This window comes from Lampris incognitus, chromosome 2 (genome assembly GCF_029633865.1).
Source record: "Lampris incognitus isolate fLamInc1 chromosome 2, fLamInc1.hap2, whole genome shotgun sequence".
NCBI classification, from domain to species: Eukaryota; Metazoa; Chordata; class Actinopteri; order Lampriformes; family Lampridae; genus Lampris; species Lampris incognitus.
In genome coordinates, this window is record NC_079212.1 from 31,235,893 (window position 1) to 31,258,679 (window position 22,787).

The 22,787-nt window shown below is 44.8% G+C and overlaps 2 protein-coding genes across 2 annotated transcripts in view; both read right to left on the minus strand.

Moving 5' to 3' along the window:
• Positions 1–5,491, minus strand: part of acot7 (acyl-CoA thioesterase 7) — a 103,731-nt gene extending 98,240 nt beyond the window's left edge. Inside the window, exons 1-2 of the mRNA XM_056274320.1 lie at positions 5,298–5,491; positions 3,052–3,169 (exon numbers count right to left, since the gene is read on the minus strand). Coding sequence (XP_056130295.1) covers positions 3,052–3,169; positions 5,298–5,461 — 282 coding nt within the window. The 5' untranslated portion in view covers positions 5,462–5,491. The remainder of the gene's footprint in view (positions 1–3,051; positions 3,170–5,297) is intronic.
• Positions 5,492–12,094: 6,603 nt separating this feature from the next.
• LOC130108396 (transcription factor HES-2-like) lies at positions 12,095–12,937 on the minus strand. Its single transcript, XM_056275308.1, has 3 exons — positions 12,857–12,937; positions 12,632–12,727; positions 12,095–12,499 (listed from the first exon to the last, which is right to left on the minus strand). Exons 1-3 carry the CDS (start codon positions 12,932–12,934, stop codon positions 12,095–12,097), a joined length of 579 nt encoding a protein of 192 aa, XP_056131283.1. The 5' UTR covers positions 12,935–12,937.
• Positions 12,938–22,787: the final 9,850 nt, after the last annotated feature.

A 22,787-nucleotide genomic window follows, 5' to 3' on the forward strand; every position in this document is an offset into this window, starting at 1 on the left:
ATTATCACACTTGCACATCAATACTGATGTCATCCAGTGTAGCAAATTCAGGGGGCAGCTGAGAACCGCCGCTCAGTCGTTTTGAGGTCAAGGGTGTCTTTAACCCGCAGAGGCTGGTGAAGACAGCAGCCCTTTCAGTTAAACACAGAGCAACATAAGCACGGGGCGGCATGGCTCAGGAGGTACAGCGGGTTGTCTGGTAATGGTAAGGTCGCTGGTTCGATCTCCGGCTCCTCCAGAGAGGGTGTCGTTGTGTCCTTGAGCAAGACACTGAACCCCTAACTGCTCCTGATGTAAAGCACTGAATGGTCGGTAGACTAGAAAAGCGCTATATACGTATATGCAGTTCCTTTAACCATAGAGCTGATCAGAGACAGAACACGATGGTGACAGAAATGCAGAAAGCAGCATTAAAAACAGACAGTTGAAGTACAAATGAGTTTGCAGCAAACTAATCCTCCACTTCCAGCTTCCAAAAAAACAGTTCTGAGCTCATTAATGACAGGCATTTCAAACCTCTCCTGAGGCTGTTTGCCTCCAAGAGGCATGCGATCACAAGGACTTTCTATACCGACTCTGTCTGAGTTTCAGGGACTTCACGCTAAACCAATAAAAATGCTGCAAATAACAGCAGGGAGGTTTACCAGCACGGTTTCATACAGTTAAAGAGTAAATTCCAGTAAAACAGAACAGCGGCAATTACAGTAAACTGATGTGTATTTGAAGTCAGAACGGCGGATTAAAAATTGTGAAATTTCAAGGCACCTGAACCTATGTTCACCTTTGGATGCATTTCAAAAAGATTCAAAGTCATAATATTGTGACGAAGGCAGCATTTCTGGATGTATTTCTAACTTCATGGTTCTGGATGTTTTCTTCATATGGGAATACCAAATCATGGCTAAAGTCTTAAGTCCGGTGTTTGATTGCTATTAACACCGCTAGTTGTATCACAGAAAGTTGAATCGGTTCATCTGGACACAATGCTGTGATTGTAACTATTCTCAAATCCTCTGTGAACAGTACACATGGCCACTGTAACTGTAGTTAATGGTCACGATAATTTGCATATGAAACCGATCGCTGGTTTCGGTCGTTATGCCACTGTATTGTTTATAAGGGTGGGGATACCTGCAGTCAGTTGAGACTGAACAGGTCACCGATGAGTGATCAAACGTTTCTCTCTCCGTAAACGTTGTGTCCAGATGAACTGATTCACCTTTCCGTGATTTCCTTACCTGGATTACTGAACATGCATCAAGCCACCGCTAGTTGTAAACTATCCCTTTTAAACTACAGAGAAATGTTTCTGAAAGTTGGCCGCTTGCTTTTTCATTAGTCATATGCTTGTTCTGTCTAATCCCCCCCCCCTTTTGATGTTTCTTTAACTTGTTTTGCAGAGTCTCGGATAAGTGCCTTATGAAATGCATGAAGCAGTAGGGGTATGGTTTACCACTGGGCAACACCAACCAAAAACCTTGTCATACACAGCATGTGTGTGTACAAACACAGCATACAGCGATACGTCTGACTATGGACCTCCGACACACATTTGTCTCAGCAAAGCAGTGAAGATATAAAAATACTCAGGTAAAACATGAGACACAACAGCAGTACCACCACTGATACCAAAAGGACACCATTACAGCTAACGGTAAGGAGGGCAAAGTTTGAACCAATAGTGCTCTGTTAACAAATGTGCACAGGTAGGTAATATGACCATTAAATTAGGGTTACATGAAACTTAGATGATCCTCTTGGAGATATTGGGTTGCTGCAGTAGGATACAAATAGTAGTAGGATAGCAAAGGAGACATAAAAATAGAATTCAAATAACATAAAAAAGAAGAAATACGTTGTATGCAAGCTAAATAAGACCAGTCAACATCCCAACACTAGAACAAAAGTGGATGATAAAGATCTAAGTATGCAATCAGATTTGCTTCGGCATTAAATGAATGCACAGAAACAATAAATAAATGCAGAGAACATGGCTTACACATGTCCATCATGTCCTGAGAACAACTATGGCAAATCATAAAATGACTTTTCCTGGACACAAACAAATCAGTTTGTATCTAAAGAACATAACTGCACAAATGTATTTCTAAATTTAAATTATGTTCCTTCCGCAAATAATATCTTAACGTCATATTTAGATAAAGACTTGAATTGGCATTAATGAATAATAAAACATGTGGGTTGGCTCACATCTGTTTATGGATTTTGGAGATGAATTTTTGCAGAGAGCTCAAGTCCTCCAATCCGATCCGCAAGTCTACATCTAGAGTAAAGGTGAGCAGGCCTTTGCTGTTAACGCCCTCAGGTCTGGAAAAGACCTGCCTGTAGAGATTAGGTTTGTCAGGTCAGTATCTTCTTTTAAACATCTTGATACTTCTCTAGATTTCTTTAAGCCGATCTCCAAGCCTTTATCTTGGGTGTTTTCAGCCTTCTTTTTTTGCTTTCACGGTCGTTGTTTGATTTCACTGTATGCTTGTGAGTTTTCTGGTTGTCTGTCATTGTGAGAAAGTGTAACTTTGATTCGAAAGGCGCTCTACAATTTAAGTTTATTTTTGTTTTTATTATCCTTGTGAGTGGACGTCTATGTGCATAGAGGTGCCTGTGTGTCTCAGTGGGCCTCCGTTCATGAATCTGAACATTTCTTTGTCTTACATGCAGACGGTGGAACGTGATGTATGAGAATGGCATCAACACATCAGAATGCTGTCGGAGGTATGAGAAGCATCCAGTGAGACAATCCAGAAAAGGTAAACAGGCTGATAAATGTAGGGAACCAGGTGAAAGGTAAATGCCAGCAAATCAAAACTGCCTGAAAAATCTGAATATGAGCATGGTGCATGTAAATTCATTAGCAAATATTTGATATAACAGAATATTGATTCCCAGAGGTAAGAGTTGAAATTAATAGGTTTCAAGTCATCCCTCTACAGTGCAACTCTATGCTTGATATTATGACTAGTTACAAGTGAATTATTACCCATGATTCCTACTACCTCAAGTGTTTAAAGGGTTGCCACAATAGTCTCTCACCTCGTTCTGAGTGTTGCAGTGGCGCGTGCCAATGATGCATCCAGCTTCCTCAATCATCTTCAGAATGACTCCACCATGGACGTTGCCTGCGTAGTTGGCATCATCTGGACGCATAATCCTACAACAAAAGAGCAGTTAGCATTAGCATTTGGTCTGGATCCTTGCAGAAAAATGGCAGCTGTGATCAAATGGTTGGGATTAAAGTGTGCGCGCTTGTATGTTATAACTACTTGTAAAGCAGCTCAAGCTGAATACGTGTTTATGCAGCATTCATGTTCCCAGTATTGTGTCAATAAACAGGTGCGGGGGGGAAAAGAAAATTGTCAGGAAATAAAAAGTCGAAAAACTGTTCAGTATGCACTGCTCCCTGTCATCAAACGGGCCAACACACACCAAGCCATGACTTTTCAGAACACTGTTCTGTTCCCGGGCATCGGCACAACAAACTCGCATAGCCGATGGGGAAATATGAGGGGCTGATGTACTCTTAGTCCCCCCCCCCCGGTTCCCCCCCAAATCATCTTACAATGCTGTGATTGCAACGATTCCCCAATCCTCTGTGAATAGTACATGTGGCCATTTTAACTCTAAATAATGGTCACAGCAATTTGCATATGAAACCAATTGCCGGTTTCGGTCGTCACGTAACTGTGCTGTTTATAAGGGTGGGGATACATGCAGTCAGCTGAAACTGAAGAAGTTACTTAGATGAACGATGAAATGTTTCTCCCACTAAACTTTGTGTCCAGATGAACTGATTCAACTTTCTGGGATTTCCTTACCTGGATAATTGAGCATGCATAAAGACATCTGTTTATACAGTAGGGCACAGCTAACCTGACAGCAATGGCAATGCTACCATCCATCCATTATCCAAACTGCTTATCCTGCTCTCAGGGTCGCAGGGATGCTGGAACCTATCCCAGCAGTCATTGGGCGGCAGGCAAGGAGACACCCTAGACAGGCCACCAGGCCATCACAGGGCCAACACTCACACACACACATTCACACATAGGGACAATTTAGTATGGCCGATTCACCTGACATTACATGTGTTTGGACTGTGGGAGGAAACCGGAGCACCGGGAGAAAACCCACGCAGACACGGGGAGAACATGCAAACTCCACACAGAGGATGACCCAAGACAACCCCCAAGGTTGGACTACCCCAGGGCTCGAACCCAGGACCTTCTTGTTGTGAGGCGACCGCGCTAACCACCACCGTGCCGCTACCAGTCTCACTGATAACAAATTTGTCAGTTCTTGCTTTTGTACTGTCACAGATAGTAGAGATAGAAAAATATGCAAAATTTGACTATCTTATATATGGACAGGCAAAAGAAACCGATGGTTAGATTACAGTCGCTGAAGGTGTAAAAATATGTGGCCTTGATAGGAATCACAACAATCCGCAAGAATGTGCGCCCAGATGCCATGTTCCCTTCGTCAGGTCATGGCTTTGTATGTTTAGCTCATGAATGTTGTTTCCTCAACTTTCAGAGAGGAACATCAGCTGTCTTCTTGTACGTAAAGATCAAATAAAATCTTCACATGTGGGAGTGAAACTAGTCTTACTGGTAAAGCCCACTCTTTGTGTACTTCACTCGGTAAACACACAAACACACACAAATACACATGGTATGAGTAACAAATGAGGCACACATGGTAAGACTTTAGAGGAATGTGGGTAAGCAGGAAAACACAAGCAAGAAAGTCCACATTTTGAAATCATTAGCCCTTTACTATAGAAACTTGTCAGACTTTCCATAAGTCCCATTTGAGTAACAGTAATTCTAATGTATGATTACAACACTGCCAAACAGTGCTCAGAAAGACCATTTTGAATTTGATTTCATTCTTACCTACAGAAACCATTATATGCTCTGCCTCCAATTATACATTGTGTCACAGTTTTTATAATTTTACAGCTACAACAATTAGCATCCTTTGCTGAGAAGGACAATGGACTGTGAGCCCAAAACTTAGCATGTCAACACAAAACAAGGATGTAGTGTATATTTAAGACTGGGCTCACATCTACGTCTTTGCTCTGAGAGTTAGTCTTCTGTGAGTGTGAAAGTGAAAGAGTTAGAGAGTCAGAGACACATCTCACAATGATAGTATATGTATGTGTGTTGTCCCGTGTGTATGTGTGTATGCGAGAGAGAGTTGTAGTGTGTGTGTGTGTGTGCGTGCGTGCGTGCGTGCGTGCGTGCGCGCGCGTGTGTTTTAGTGGGAGGAAATACCTGCTAAGCTGCTGGGTATACCCCCCGAGCTTACTTTCCATCTCCCCTCTATCCACAACATCTCTGCTGGGTTGCAGAGTTAGATTTTCTATGCGCCTCTTTGCCGCATGTCTCATATCCACTCCATGATCTTTCTTACTGGTCTGAGGCCGAAAGCAACGCATCGTTTCTCCACTCCAGCTGACTGGCTGCTACTCTCCTACTCACCTGTCTCTTGTATGCACACAACATCACCCCTCTCTGAGATTTTAAACCCATCATCTGTGAAACCAAATGATGACAACACTGACCCGCCCCTGGCCCAGCTGGCTCCTGACACACCTACTGATCAACAGGTTAGATGTCCCGATACCAATAGCAGCTGTGATCACACTGACATGACTGTGACAGGCAGAAGAGGAAGTAATAGACGATGACACATCTCAGGAGAGCTGCCGTGATCTTATGTGCTGAAGTGTGGTCGGATAAGGAAATGTTGATGTAAGTAGAATATGTGGTCTGGATTAGAATGAGCTCATTTCTGTGCATAAACTCTGCTTTAAAGCTATAATACTGACTGTCGTCAATTTCGTTTAATTTACAGACACCGATGGATTGCTCCTGCTCCCTCCCTTCTTTCCTCCACATTTGGCTGCAATAATGGTGAAGATGTGAAATATGAGACACTATTTCATTTTCCCAGGAAAGTCCTACCTGGCAGTAACCATTAAAATAAGCAACTACGAAAGCATTCTTGAATTGAAGATTTATGGATTAGCTATTGTCATACATGTTGTAGTGACCCTGTACTGTTGGAAGTGCTGATTGGCGGAGGCAGTCTCTCCCGCCCTACTCTCTGCCAATCACGGGAATACATGTTGTGTCGGTCAGTGTGCGTGCCTGTGGTTGGTGGAGCCGGGGGGGGGGGGAGAGACTGTCCCACTGGTTACTGATTGGTTTTCGTCGTTTTTCAACCGCTCTGGTAGCGACATGTGAGCTGTGGAGATGATGGCGGTCTGTACAGCGTGGCCGTGGCCGACAACAACCGAAAATAAAGACGCCGTTCGATCGTAAATTCTGTAAGAGTGATCTTTATAGCCGTGAATCCTTCAATATTATCTTGTTTGTTTGCATGTAAAGCTTCTTTCATAAACGAGTACGGGAAGAAGTACCTGACGGTCTGGTTTAGAAATAAAATAAGTGTCTTGCCATATACGTACCATTTCGGCACAATCTTAAAATGAATGTAAAACCACACCCAATACGGTTCATGTGTACTCGGGTACGGTTGGCATCAGGTGTGAAAGCGGTACTAAAACACGGAAGTGGACCACTATGCTACAAGGCATTTCTTAACGCCGCCGAACGCGCCGATCTCGGGTATGGATAAGCAAGTGTACGCGGGTACGGAACAGCATTACCTATGGTAAAGCTGACGGCGGTGTGGGGGCAGTCGTACTGAGGCACGGTATGAAACATCCATCCATCCATTATCCGAACCGCTTATCCTGCTCTCAGGGTCGCAGGATGCTGAAGCTTATCCCAGGAGTCATTGGGTGGCAGGCGGGGAGACACCCTGGACAGGCCGCCAGGCCATCACAGGGCCGACACACACACACAGACACACACATTCATACCTAGGGGCAATTTAGTATGGCCGATTCACCTGACCTACATGTCATGTTAACATGCTCTAAGAAACATCCATTATTATCCATTATCTTAACCGCTTATCCTGCTCTCAGGGTCGCGGGGATGCTGGAGCCTATTCCAGAAGTCATTCCTATTGGAGCCTATTCCAGCAGATTGTACAGAAAACGGCTTGTGTTCCGTTGTAACAGGTGTCTGAAATTCAGATTTGACCAGAAATGTCAAGTGCTTTGAGTGGCTGTTGCAGTTAGAAAAGCGCTATATAATATGCAGCTTGATTGATTGATTGATTGATTGATTGATTGATTGGCCGGCAGGCGTGGAGACACCCTGGACAGGCCGCCAGGTCATCACAGGGCCCGCCCACACACACACACACACACACACACCCATTCATTCCTAGGGACAATTTAGTATGGCCGATTCACCTGACTTACATGTCTTTGGACTGTAGGAGGAAACCGGAGCCCCCGGAGGAAACCCACACAGACACGGGGAGAACATACAAACTCCACACAGAGGACGACTCAGGATGACCCACCAAGGTTGGCCTTGGGTTCAAACCCAGGACCTTCTTGCTGTTAAGTCAATTTTATTTGTAAATTATATTTGTATTGCTGTGAAGCAACAGTGTAAACCACTGGACCACCGTGCCGCCCACTGTTACTGTTAGTTAAAAACATTTCTTATCACTCTGTAAATTCAATTACGTCTTCATTATATGAAAGCAGCACAAATATGCAAGTTGTTCACCTGTAACCAAATATCTCAGATGTTAGGTAATACAAACACAAAGCAGCTCACTTTTACATATATGCAAAAGAGCAGTAGAGAAAAGGCTGGATTTGCCTCAGGAAAACTTGTCTTGCTGTGATCAATGTTGTCATTTTAGTCTCTACAATAAAAATAAAGTCAGGAGCCCGGAGCTGTTGGTATAATGATGTAGTCATAGGCAGATTATGAGACAATGGGCCCCTGGGCAAGGATGTGTAAATCCCCCCCCTCCCGGGCAGGGCAGAGCAGGGACACTGACTTGCAGCCAACAGCACAATAACTCAATTCACCTGTACCTCAACAGGATTTACAGCGCACATACAGAATCAGAAACACTTTGTCTTATGTTATCTATAATATAATTATTTATTATAATTATCTTATACTTTATGCACATGATTAATGCCAACAGAATATTAACTAAGGCATACATTCACCTGCATTTTCCTTCAGTTTTTCAGTAGGACTTTTGGGACTCTGTTAGTTACATGAATGACTAAGCCCTCTGACTATGCGAGAAGAAATGCAAAGTAAATAACAGCGACTTCACGCAGCGGCTCTGGCTTAGGTGCCCCCTGGGCCTGGGCCCAGTACACCCATACGGTTCGAAAGTTACATGCATAAACGTACCTCCACCTTGTCCCGTTGGTGGCGCTAGGGTACTCAAGGCACAGACATGAAACTTGTTGAAAAGAGTCATGAGACTGTCCCCGGTAAGTGCCAAATTTCACAACTTTTTACCATACAGTCCTAGGGGCTACCACAGACACCCTAGTAGGAAGAAGGAAAAGATGAGGAAGAATAAGAAAATGTAGAAACATTACACTGCTTGGCAATAATAAGACCAGTTTCAGTGGTTTTGAGTCTGATGGATTATTCTCTTAACTTTTCCTAACTATCACCTACATCCTCCCTTTAATGACTCCTCGTAGTTTTCATCTGATTTCACAAAGAGCAGCTTTTTTTCACTTAAAGACCATGTGGTCTTGGTATTCAGCATGTTCAGTGCAGCTAGGAGAGTTTGCAAATGGTGACTAGAAAAGCGTCTTTCAACTACAGACAATAATAACGTTTTTACTGTGATTTATCTATTATGGGACTGCATTCTCATCTGTAAAGCTCAAGTTTACTGACGACAGTACTGGTTTGACTCACAGTAACAAGTCAACATATACAGAAGGTCATAATTGAATTTCAGGAATATTATCTCCATCACTGGATCAAAACAGCAGTGGCTGGCCAGCACAACCAGACACAAGAATAGCTTCGTCACACAGCAATAGCCTTCATCAAGCAATGAACTGCCCACCACAACTGTAATTTTCTGCAATGGACAGAAGCATTCACCTGCACAAGCAATCGTATAGAGAATTCTCATCACATCCATTCATTACTGGCTGTATAGCTAAATATTCTTACGTGTACTTATATTATTTTAACTTGCTTGTGCAGCTTTTTCTTCAATTGCAGTGTTAAAAACACTCAAGCCTATGTACACCATTCTCAAAATATGTATATATGTTCCAGATGTGGAGCTATTTACCTGCAAATCACATCCATAGCTTCCAGTCCAGTCAATCGGGCTGTAACAGAGACCATAAGTGCAATGCATGGAGGAGGGCCCTTTCCCCCCCCCCTCAATATTTTATTCTCAGTTGTTCTTGCTTCCTCTCATAACTGTCACCGTTTCATTCTGTGAGCGACCCGCCAAGATCATTTCCTTGTGTGTGCAAAGTCACATGACCATGAGAAGAGCTCTGGTTTTGTTAATACTCGTGTGTGGATAGCGCAGCACCGCTCAGACCAGGGGCTGAAGTGTTCATAACACTTTCCAAAACAGCGTCAGATGCGACAATTTCACCGCTACGGGGCCCAGACCCTTTTAAAGCAGGTTTTGAACAGTCCTGGGACTAGACTAAACCGCTTGATGCAGCGCTATTTGTATGAGCGTCACATGCGTCTATCCTCAAGAGGACACAGCTCTTCATTCATCGTCAAAAGATCACGTGAAATCCAGTAACGGGTCGTATAATTTTAGCTTTTGAGTGAAAGCCGCAGACAAGATTAGAGAGTTTAGTGCAATAGCGCGTCTTCTATCAATGACTCAAAGCTAAACATCAAAACAGACAAAGTGAAGTGGGGGGATGCTGGGTCAACGTGATGAGCCACAGAGCCGGGACAAATGGTTGCCTAGTTGGAGAATTCCGTTTCGAGAGGTTTGCGGAGATCTGTTCCAGCCCTTTCTGTCAGCATCTTTACTTCCGAGAGCAACAAAGGATCCACACCCGTCTCTCACATGCAGACGGATCCCGTCAGACGCAGACGCCGGTACGGCTGTGGGCTACGGGAACGCCAAGTCCCACCGGAAATGGATGGGGAATGAATGATCTGCAAGCCCCACACGCGAGACATGTGCCATAGTCCTATAGCGCCACCCATCGGAGGACACAAGTACAGCCTACGTCGCGAGCACCCGGAGCGACACCGGATTACTAAAGACATTTTTTAATTAGATCGAAACAAAACAACCGTCTTAAAACACGCGGTCAAGCTTCAGGTAGGCCGATCATTCCTCAAACGCCTACCTACTGGGGAACGCGCTCGCGGCACCTGAGCAGTTTCCATGATATGCAAATCTGCCCGAGCCACGTCTCGTGGTTGTTCATTCCTGTGACGTCGAAATAAAAGATTTAGTCAAACGTATCAATGATATGGACTTAAAGACCTCGTCATGCCCTTGACAGTCTCGACGCTCTCAGCAGAGGCATCATCGTTGAGGTCATCACATACGACACGGGCCACCTATATAGTCTGGAAACGAGAAAATCCCATTTGAATGGTACGATATAATCAATTCCTATCAAATATCACATCGGCTATTCTTGGGGGGGGGGGGCACACAAAACAAAATGAAGCAATAGCTATTATACGTGGCGACACAAGCGCGGATTAGTGTCGGAGATAAGAGGGACCTGTGCACGCCAGTGTGCCGGTATCTCCCGGTATCTCCCGTCCGATGTTGTCCTGAAGCCTCATGTATTTATGTGTAACAACGCATTCGTAGCCTACAGAGACACAAGCTGGGTCGCCTACCGGCATAGCTGCAGGGATGATGCCGCCTCCTGTGCTGCTGCTGCTGCTGCTGCTGCTGCTGCTGCTGCTGCTGCTGCTGCTGCTGGTGCCGACATGGTGGCAGACAGACAGCCTGCTCGTCGCTCTCGTCTTGGCGTCAGAGTCCGGTGCGGCGTTAAGTGTTAAGGCTCGGCGCTGCGCGTCAGCCGGTTATCCACCAAACTGCCTCGGCAGTGATACTAGCAAAAACAAAAAAAAAACCCGCACACACCGACGCATCCCTACGACCTTTTCAACTCACGGCCCAGCATGCGTGCGAAGAAGTACTCGTGTCTACCTTGGCTGTGTTACGCCGACCCATGTTATCTGATGTTGAGCTCAAGCGCGCCAAAAGACAGTTTGGGACACCGCGGCCTGCATGTTGTGCTTAAGGACAGACTGGCTCTTTGTTGCCACCAAACTTTAGGAAGAAAAAAAGAGTGACACTGACTGTATCGTGGTGACACTGTAATACTTGAATGATGAGCATAGGGGGCAGCAGAGACCATACGTATTAAGGTGTTTTTTTTAACCATGTGGGGGCGCATTTGACCAGAACATACACGGGTCCAAATGGCAGACCAACGCCTTTTACCTTACATGCGCCAGTGGCATGACAACCGTCATATCCAGGCTTTTGTTCTCATATCCGGTTACGGAAATATTGCTTATATGTTTCTCTGGACAGCTTGTGTGGCGTCACCAAGACAATGTACTATTACCAACGTTGTTTAAACCCCGATAAGCTATTCTATAATACAGCCTTGCCACCAGCCTCACAAAATAGAGGAGAAAGAGACACCACAATAATATACTACGAAACCGTAGCTTTTATTTTGTTGTTGTAAATGTACAATGCTTGCAGAAATTTGCAAAACAAAAAGAAGATGAAAACACATCCCAAAAGAGATACGTGGCAGTCACACATAATGTTTACAGCGATCATCTGCACAGACCCAGGATGCTGAAGCCTACGGTGCAAATAAATACTTACGATGACCCCCAGGGTCTTACAGGGCGTTTTCAATGGCCCTTAAACACTCCGTCCTCAACGAGGACTGAATATATAACACAAATTACATACATGCAGATTTTCGAAATACAGGCTACGACTGTCTAAACTTGTCAACTTATACAGGACAGCAGACGCGTGCGCGAAGTGTAAGTATACAATACTCAACTAGGAGATTTAACGATGAATTTGAGCTTTTCATCAGCAGTACAATACGACCCATCTCTTCGGACTTGTTGGGGGAGAGAACAGCACAGACAACCCAGTTGGACTACCAAGGCCTCCACATGCCAGGAGAGACTGCTTGGGGCCCCGGCGGGACGCGGTTGGGGGCCGCGTCGTTGCGCGACTGGTTTTCAGTCCTGGAGCTGAAGCTGTTCTTGAGGCTGAGGAGTCTCTGCTGGATCTGAGGGAAAGTCCGGGAGCTCTGGGCGCAGCAGTTCTGACAGGCTGGCGTGATGGTCGCAGACATGGACTGTTGGATGAAGTCCTTCACCCGCCGGTAGGAGTCCTGGTCCAGCGTGGTGTTGGGGAGCAGAGCGGAGACGCGCTGCAGACAGGCTTTGTAGCCTTCTTTATAGCTGCCTGCCTTCGTGTTAACGGGCGGGATGTCGCTGAGGAATTTCACCGTCATTTCCAGGATGTCGGCTTTCTCCAGTTTGGAGTGGCGATTTTTCTAAGAGGGGGAAAAAAAGAAGTGGGCGTTAAACAAGTGAACTACTCATTTCGGATCAGAATGAAAGGGGCGACTAATCTGCATGTGTTGCACTGAATAAAGGAGAGGACAGGAGCGGTGTTGATAACGTACATCTCTGCCGGTCAGAGGGAGGATGAGGTTTTTGAGGTGGTCGAGGCTGTCGTTGATGCGCGCGCGCCTTCTTTTTTCCATCAGCGGCTTCATGGTCTGGAAAAAGAGAGAAACAACAACTCGTTTAGAGCACAGCTTTGCAAACAGAGCGCCTACGTTTAAGGGAAAAGCGGGTCTATGTACATAAGTAGGAAGCATAAAGCAGAATGCAATGTCTCTCCTCACCTTCCTGAGCTCGAGTGCCTCCTTTCTCCTGGCCACGGTGAGCCTCGGAGAGAGGGACTGGATGGGTTCGCAGGTCATGTTAGGGGACGTTTGGAGAATCTTTGTGGATTCGGGGTAAGTGTTTCAAGCAGGTCTTAGTGAAAATGTGCCTGAACGACCGCGGGCTGCGGTTTATATCCACGTCCTTGGCGTCGGTCTCCGTGCGTCACGGGTACGCCCCCAAGCCTCCCCAGAAAATGATTTGGATAGGGGGACCTGCTCGGTTTGAAACGACACAAAAGCATCACTTTTAGCAAGATAACCATCTGTCTTCGCGTTTAATCCAAGCGTGACAACTACGGTGCGTGTCTGAATCCTGATCTATAGGGGCGTGCAAACAAAACCTGCGTCAAGAAGCCTCAAAAAAGTTGCGTGATGAAGCCTTTGGCTCGACGGCCCAGTGTGTCCATTCCAGAGGCTTCTATCAATTACAAACCCCTCGACTTTTTACAGTAGCCCAAACGCCAAGCAATTTATTTCTTCAAATCTTGCATGACTGTGTAGTGTTGGTCTTTAAAATAATAATGATAACGTGGATTGCCATGCGTAATTGCGCAGCGCTGGAAGGTGCGTCCTAACGATAGGCTGTTTGGTAACGGCACATTCTACTGCAAAATAAAAACACAACCTAGCTGAGATCGTTTTATCTAATGTTAATGCAGCTGCCTGACTCTCCATGCTCACTTCATCTCCCGTTGCTGTCCACAGAACACACCATTCAAACGCATGGTTTGACTTATCGATTAACCGTTTCCCCAAAGCTATCTTTGCAAATTTATTGCGTATATTTAAAATACGTTTGTTCACAAAAAAATACGGGTTGTAATAAATCCAACACATGGCATAGGTGTCAGGCTTGGCTGTATGCAAAGTTGTCTTCAAATTGTGGACGATTCCGTGTTCATAGATACCCAAGCCACGCTACTTTCACGTAACATCTGCTCATACAACAATAGTTTTGCATATGACGTTTGTGGGTTTGTCTGTGTGTTGTGGGTAACACCCTGCCTGCGCGTTGCGTCGCCGCTGCAAGACGTCCAAGGCAGCGGGGATGCGGGGTCCGTGGAAGAGGTTGTGTAAGGGTGGCCTTTTGAAATTGACGATTTTACATATATATTTATAGATATAGGCTCAGGGTTGAGGTTCGTATAATAGGACAATACAGGTCGCTATATGTGACCTTGACCGTCTCTTTCAGTGACTGAATCGTGAAAATGGGCTACGGGCTGGATCGTATTTACCACCACATTCCTTGTTCAAGTCCTGCGACCTGTGAAAAGTAATAAAACGCTTTACTGGATGACTTTTAGGACGGGAGATTTCCCAAGCGGATGGGAAAACAAACGGAGCCCAAAACTCGTTGACCGATCAAATGCCACGGCACTCATGGGAACCACGCGCGCAGCACGCGCCACGGGGACCAGATGGCTGTCTGTTACCGAGCTGCTCCCCCTCTGCACCGCCCACCTCCGCCACCACCAACCCCACCCTCCCCACAGCACCCTTAACATACAGTCTGCCTGACATCCCCTTGCCTCTCAGGTCCGCTAGAGATCCAACCCCCTTCCACGTGCGCAAACTGACACGGACGCTCACACGCACAAACACGCGCACACTCATACTCTCTCTCTCTCACACCACACACACACGCGCACACACACACACACACACGGTGTTCTCGACTCCTTGCATCAAGTTTTTGTCTACGACACAATGATCTCCAAACAATTTTGGCGTGGGTGCCCCATGCTTTATCCCATCATGAGTCAGTGTTGTCTTGTCCAATTGGAACATACCATCCCCGCTTCCTTGTTTAGCTGCCGTGCATTAACTTAGCATCATCTACTTTAGCTTAAGGGACTTTGGCGTCCAAGCCATCATGCAATGCTTGCTTGCGTGTGATGATGATGAAACGCAGAGCTCAGCCTGCTTGGTTGGGTATGCTTAACTACACACCACTTGTCTAGACGACTCCCTTTTGAAGCCCATTGCACGTTTTCTCGTCTTTCGTGTAGCTATACTTGCTCTGTTGCTTTGGCCAACGTACGCCTCGTCTCAGACGTCTAACACAGTTCAACTTCAAACACAACTAAAGTTGGGGTTCTTCTCACTCATGCGTACCACACCTTTCCCGCCTTGGCGAACCTCGTGTAATTAAACATTTAAATAAGTTAGATGAAGACTACACTGGCTAGAAATGGTATATTATACTGCATTGGCGCTGGTCACCACTGGTGCTGCTGCTGATATGTGGAACAAAGCGCTCCCCTGAAATTGATACGCACACTTGCTGCACGCGCCCAGAGCACCCCCCCCCACACACACACACATCCACCCCCCCCCCATCCAGAGAAGAGGGAGGGGTTAGGGGGTGAAATAGTGGCCGACATATCCAAAACCATCCAATTTTGCGAGTACGGTTAGGGTCCCCTTTTGTCTCGCATGCGAATTCGGCGTGGGTAACCCATCTGTGCAAGCCGGATGGACAGGGGTCCATTGTCTGAGAATGTTCCGATACACGGGAATTAAAAGTCAGGCTTTAGGGTGGGGGTTGGGGGGGGGCGTTGACAGTACGAGGAGAGGGAGACGCATGGTGGATGGAGCTCCTTACATGGTTTGCGGCGGACTGAGAAGGGCCGAGCGCAGTAAATGAGGTCTAACAGTGATGCTGCGGATCTCTCCAGGAGCTGCGTTGTTCCTCAGCTCAACGCAGACGCAGAGATTTAGGCTGAACTATACAATGTATGAATGTAACGAACAACATTTAACAACACGATTGTATAGTTCCTGTTTTCACATCAAACTTAGAAAGATGACTTCATGTGGGGAAAAAATAGATGCACTTAGATTGCACTTCCCCCTTTGTTATGCCGATTGAAGGGAGTGGGGGGAAATGGGACAGAAATAGATGAAAACACCCTCTTGTTTTCACATATCCAATTGTGTCGGGATGGCACTTGTTTCCTGAAACCCAGGAGCAGAAATCAAACTTCATCCATCAAGAGCACACGTACTGCTCCACACTCCGTTGTGCCATTCAGAGACTGAAGGCACTTTGCCATAAAGGTTCATTAAAAAGACATGGTATGCTGGGAAGAAGAGGTAAAGTGAGGAGAATTTTGAAAAACAAAGTGTATTGATGTTGCCTCTCAATAACCTCCACATGAATAACACCGATGACGCCAGTGTTCAGCCCAAATGAGGGAACACATAAATACCTTTACAAACTGCATGTTGTTTTCTGCTATTCCTAAACAGCAAACTATGCATGTGCTCCTGCTTCAACCGTAAGATCATATTATGATGAGAGTAACTGTATGAGGACAGACAGACAGACAGACAGACAGACAGACAGACAGACAGATAGATAGATAGATAGATAGATAGATAGATAGATAGATAGATAGATAGATAGATAGATAGATAGATAGATAGATAGATAGATAGATAGATAGATAGATAGATAGATAGATGTCCCTGTTAAATTACTGGCAGCTACAGTTGCCAGCATGAAACTGTTGTTGTACAGTATACCTACTGTAATCTAAACAAGTGTATTACTGTAAAAATATTACAGTACTGTGCTGTGTAGAACATAAGCTTTACAGTATAATACTCTCAGCTGCTTGGTTGCAATTATATTGTTATTTTAGTGTTCCTACTGTAATCTCCATAAAGTTTATTACTGTAAAATACATTACTGTACTCTAGAATGTGATCTTTACAGTATAACACTGCTGGAAGCTAATGGTTTAAAAATTTTACATTTCAAAATGAAAACCCCTTGAAATTGTTAGCGTAGAAATGGCTCGGACATGAGATGGCATTATGTTAAGCATTTATTAAACTGAATGCTGTATCAAACACATTCAGTAACTGACAAATGTAAAGTAATTAATTTTTTGTGAAATACAACCCATAAAAACACCATTCCTCATGATGAATAGGTCCTCAATCTGCATGTCTTAGTCCATGTACCCTGAATACTGTCTCTTTTTTCTTGAACTATGACAAGAGGTGGCCATTTAACATTACATTTGTTAAAGACACTGCATCGGACACATTCAGTAGCTAACAAAGTTCAAGTAATGAAATACTTGTAAAATACAATCCATAAGAACAATGAATCACATCAAACAGGAATACAACAATCTGTACACAACCTGCATAACATACTTAATGTACCCTGCCTTCAGTATCCATCTTTCATGAGTTGTGATCATGTGCAATAAGAAGTTGAGTGAATGAACAAACCTGGAACTGCACAACTGAGACAACTGGACTGACCTGAACAGAACACAATGCTGGGACTTTTTAACTTTAAAATGACAATATGAACGCCTGGTTGCAGTGTGGGCTATTCCTGTGTGAAAGTGAGGTCCTGTGTGGAGATGTGTTGTGGGCTACATAAAGCCCCACTCAAAGTCCATGAGATTTTTACAAGGGTGGCCACTTGGGGATTCACAGTTGCTGCCTTGTTCTGGACCAGCTTCCCCATCTTCTTGGACACCACCTTCCCCTGGCTGGCCTTTGTTCCCCTCTCAGGGTTGATACCAATGAAGCGCCTAAAAATGTGACAACAGAGAAAGCATATAACATATTAAGTGTGGAGAGTAAAGATTATTTGCACTTAATACAGAACCCCATCAGATTCACCAAATAAAAATTCTAAGATGTGGGCATCCAGGTAGCGTAGCGGTCTATTCTGTTGCCTACTAACATGGGGATCTACGGTTCGAATCCGTGTGTTACCTCTGGCTTGGTCGGGCGCCCCTACAGACACAATTAGCTGTGTCTGCAGGTGGGAAGCTGGATGTGGGTATGTGCTCTGGTCCCTGCGCTAGCGCCTCCTCTGGTTGTGTTCCTCTGCTGTCAGTGTTCAATAGAGAGCTTGACAGGGGTGAAAAGCTGGACAGTGAAGATGAAGAGGAACAAGGCAATGGACAGGAGAACGAAGACAGACTTGTATGTGTTGAGTCAACTGGTAAGATTTTGAGATCAAGTTTGACTGTATTAGTTTCTGGAACATCATCTCATCTCATCTTCAGCCGCTCCTCCGGGGTCGGGTCGCAGTGGCAGCAAGCTAAGTAGGGCACTCCAGACGTCCCTCTCCCCAGCAACGCCCTCCAGCTCCTCCTCGGGGATCCCAAGGTGTTCCTAGGCCAGATTGGACATGTAGTCCCTCAAGTGCATTCTGGGTCTACCCTGAGGTCTCCTCTCAGTTGTCCGTGCCCGGTAAACCTCCAAAGGAAGGCGCCCAGGAGGCATCCTAATCAGATGCCCGAACCACCTCAACTGGCTCTTTCTATGCGAAGGAGCAGCGGCTCTACTCCGAGCTCCCTTGGGATGTCCGAGCTCCTCACCCTATCTCTAAGGCTGAGCCCAGACACCCTACAGAGGAAACTCATTTCAGCCGCTTGTATCCAAGATCTCACCCTTTCAGTCACTACCCAAAGCTCATGACCATAGGTGAGGACTGGAACGAAGATTGACTGGTAAATTTAGAGCTTTGCCTCCCGGCTCAGCTCCTTCTTTGCCACAACGGTTCGGTACAACATCCGCATTACTGCTGATGCTGCACCAATCCATCTGTCAATCTCCCACTCCATCCTACCCTCACTCGTGAACAAGACCCCGAGATACTTGAACTCCTTCACTTGAGGCAACAACTCATCCCCAACCCGGTGTGGATTTCTGGAACATGTGAAAATAAAATATATTACATCAATAATTTCACAATATTTGTCCCATATGCATGCAAATCGATATCATAAACACTTGAGATTGTGAATTTGAATGGCAATTCAATTTATTGTTCTGAATAGACTTATAGCTTGAAATTGCCTTTGGGAGGACTATGTAGTCTGTGGCCAGACCAAATTGCTACTTAAGCCTGTGTTCATTTCATATGTCATGCGAGTGTAAGCAGTCTTGTTTTTGACTAATTACTGTAGCTTTAACTGGACAGGAAAAATACTAACATTAAATTGAAAATAATTACCCATTTTGAATGTGTCCAGACGTTTCCTTTGCTGTATAACAAGTAAGAGTTCTCTGACGTCATCCCCCTGTACATACTTGAGGTCTTCCATTGATTCCACACCTGAGCTTTAATGTGCGGTGATAACCTGCTGTTGAGTATCCTCAGACAGGCTAGGCAAAACCTTGAGGATGATGACCTTTATTTCATCCCCGATAGATGATCCATCCATCCATCCATTATCCAAACTGCTTATCCTGCTCTTGGGGTCGCAGGGATGCTGGAGCCTATCCCAGCAGTCATTGGGTGGCAAGTGGGGAGACACCCCGGACAGGCCGCCAGACCATCACACAGGGCTGACGTACACACACACACATTCATACCTAGGGAAAATTTTTAGTATGGCCGATTCACCTGACCTACACGTCTTTGGGAGGAAACTGGAGCCCCCGGAGGAAACCCACACAGACACAGGAAGAACATGCAAACTCCACACAGAGGACGACCCGGGATGACCCCCAAGGTTGGACTACCCCAGGGCTCAAACCCAGGACCTTCTTGCTGATGAGGCGACTGCGCTAACCACTGCGCCACCGTGCCGCTCCCGATAGATGATATTAATTTAAAATGTGGGGGCAGAATGGTGAAGAGTTAGCAAAGACATGCCCAAACTGAATATTCGGGCAGGTAGTAATCAAGCAGGTCTGCTTGATTGACACAGTAGTAGGCTTCCTGCATTGGTGTAGTGTGATAAGTGTTAATGTAAGGTTGATGAACAACCTGATATACCTCAGTGATAAAGTACACTGCTGAATTCTTATGAATGACAGCCTTTTTGATTTTTTCCTATACAAGGCTATCATCATTAGGACCTACCACAACAAACATGTTGCTCATATATGTTGTCCCTTTTACAGTCACATCATGACTAATGAGGGTATTTAGAGGACCAAAGTTAAGATGAGCAACTGACCGTCTTAGCTAATCATTGTAGTCTCCCTGCGACAAATTCAGTTCCCTTCTCTGCTACAACAGATGGTGGGAATATGGTCCCAGCACTTAGAAAAGATTGCAAAAGCTGATGTCTTTCACCAAGGGCTCCACAAAGGTTTTTAAGGTTATGTAGCTGTCTTGCACACTGCTTGAAGTAAGTATGCCTACTTTCAAATCTTAAAGTCCACACAGTCCAAAGACATGCAGGTCAGGTGTATCGGCCATACTAAATTGCCCCTAAGTGTGAATATGTGTGTGTGTGTGTGTGTGTGTGTGTGTGTGTGTGTGTGTGTGTGTGTGTGTGTGTGTGTGTGTGTGTGTGTGTGTGTGTGTGTGTGTGTGTGTGTGTGTCGGCCCTGTGATGGCTTGGCAGCCTGTCCAGGGTGTCTCCCCGCCTGCTGCCCAATGACTGCTGTGATAAGCTCCAGCATCCCTGCGACCCTCAGAGCAGGATAAGCGGTTCGGATAATGGATGGATAGATGGAAGGATGGGTGGTCCAAAGTGAACAATAAATTCTTGATAATGATTTAGGTGATGCTTAGTGGATGATCCCCGAAAGTCTGCCTTCTGATATGCAAATACTCATCTATCAGAACTCTTAAATATGTTACCTACTCTGTGGAAATGGTTGGAGCACAGACAAGCGCCACAATCTCTCTCAGCTGTAAGGTAAGCTGCCATACCTCGCTGTCTCCAGGGCCTTTTATTTTAATTTTATTACCAATCAATACTGGCAACATTCTCAGGAAACGCCAATTCTGAATTGCATATCCTGAAAGTTTTCCATCCCCTGGGTTCACCTCGCAAGGTTTGTTGTTGGCATCATTACCCAGACATTTAAACTAGTTTATGCACCGATTCAGTTCAACATAAGAAAACTCCTTCTTTTGAAATAAGTTGGTGGAGTTAAAATGCCAAATCAGTTGAGACAATGGCCTCAAAAACGTCATGGCCAAGGCAAGGAGGTAATCCAGGCTGACATACATGAAAATATGTGAGCTCATTGAAGATGGAGTCAGATTTAACGCCACCACAGTGACTTGCTTCAACGTTACGACTCTGAGCCCCAACATGTTTCTGATATGACTGTGATGTGCAGTCAGGGCCCTTGGTGGGAGGATCTGCCAGCAAAGCTTCCCAATCAATCTCACAATATCTGCAAAAATGTGAGCTCTTGCTAAAATTTGCAGTTAAGCCCCCAATGTTGTGTGAACCCAAATTGTCAACTAATATGGCACACAGAGTTCCCTTGCAGAGCTGGCCATCTGGCAGTTACTCCATTCAGCTGAAGAGCCTTTGAATCTTTCACAAGAGAGCCAAAAACCAGATCCTGCCCAAAACACTTATAATCTTGCTCTTGACAAAGCAGCACAAGTTGTATCTGATCAATACTTGATCTGTTGTGGGGCAAAATATTTGCAAGGGTCAGATACATGGCCAAAATCTTCTGCTTTTTCCTCCCAGACTGTATGTGGTTTACTTCTTCAAATGAATACTGATAAAGGATTATGCCTAATGAAGAGGCCTTGTGCTTAAGCAGTGCAAGTCCTTTTCAATATTTGTGCCATCCCACATATCCTGATCAACATTATCAGGTTGGACTCTAGTTTTTACTTGCTGTAGTTGCTCCGTCACTGATTCTGAGGACAAGAGAGACTCAGTGGTATTTTTCACCGGAACATATTGTGCGCTCCACATAATTGAAGTTACTTTTAAAAAGTGTTTTTTCTCTTATGGTCAGTTTTGAGTGTGTGGGTATTGCAAGCGCTGTGGAAATCCTCACTTTACAGGGTATCTATCACAGTGTTTACATCAGCTTCAGGAAGTCCAAGCGAAGTCAATTTTTCTTGAAGTTTGGAAAGTAGGTGTGACTGATTTATGGCATGTATTTCCTGATAGTGTTCAATGATTGTTTGAATAGTAGAGGACGGAAGTAGCAATTTATCTTGTAGTTTCAGATAAAAGAAGGCAAAATTTCAAAGAAAATGTTCTCCGTCCGCTTTTTCTGGGTTGACCTCTATTTCTTCATAACTGGACTGACTGGGATTCTCAAGTTGCATATCACAACACTCATCTTAACTCACCGGTGCTGCTCGGGTTTGCAACTGAGTCAACAAGACTTTCTGCAGAGCAATCTTTATGCTTTCGTGACACATGCAATGTGAATGTAGAGTTAACTGTAATTTTTGTCACATTGTCTGAAAGGACATGCAACAGTCTTGCCTTCGGTAATATGACTTTTCAGATGTAAGAGAAGACCCCGGATATCCTCACACTTAGTGCTACATAAATAGAGATGACATTTTAAATCTCCTGCACTATCCAGCTTTGTCCTATTTCTTTCCATCTTTATGGCGATAAGTGTTTGACTTGAAGGCTGAGAACTTAGAAAAAGCTCTTGTGTATGCAGGGAAACCACGCTTAAAAGATGCATTAGGCATACGACTATGAGTTCGCATGTGTCTGACATGCGCAAATGTATTGCTTCAGGTCTTGGCACATACGTTGCAAGTTATCATGTTTATACTGCAGCCTACAAGCCTTTACAGCAAAATAATCCCACTAGTCTAACACAGACAATCTCTCCCACAGGATAATAAAAATATTACATGAAAACAGACAGCCAGTTAACTGTTAGCTTCGCTAACAGCAGTGGTAGTTTCTAGCTAACTTAGCTATATAACTTTAGTGCACATTTCAATCAACTTTTTGGCTTTTATTTGCATCAACCTGCATAAAAAGTAAGTTTCTCCTCCCTAGGTGGTGAGAAAAGCAACAGGACACATCCTGCAAACGTTTTTACTTGAAGTAGTACCACAACAAATGGTAAAATAGAGTCTAGTCCCTCACATAGATTTTACAACAAATCAATGGAGGATTACATCTTACCACGGACATTTGCTAAGATTTCATTCATT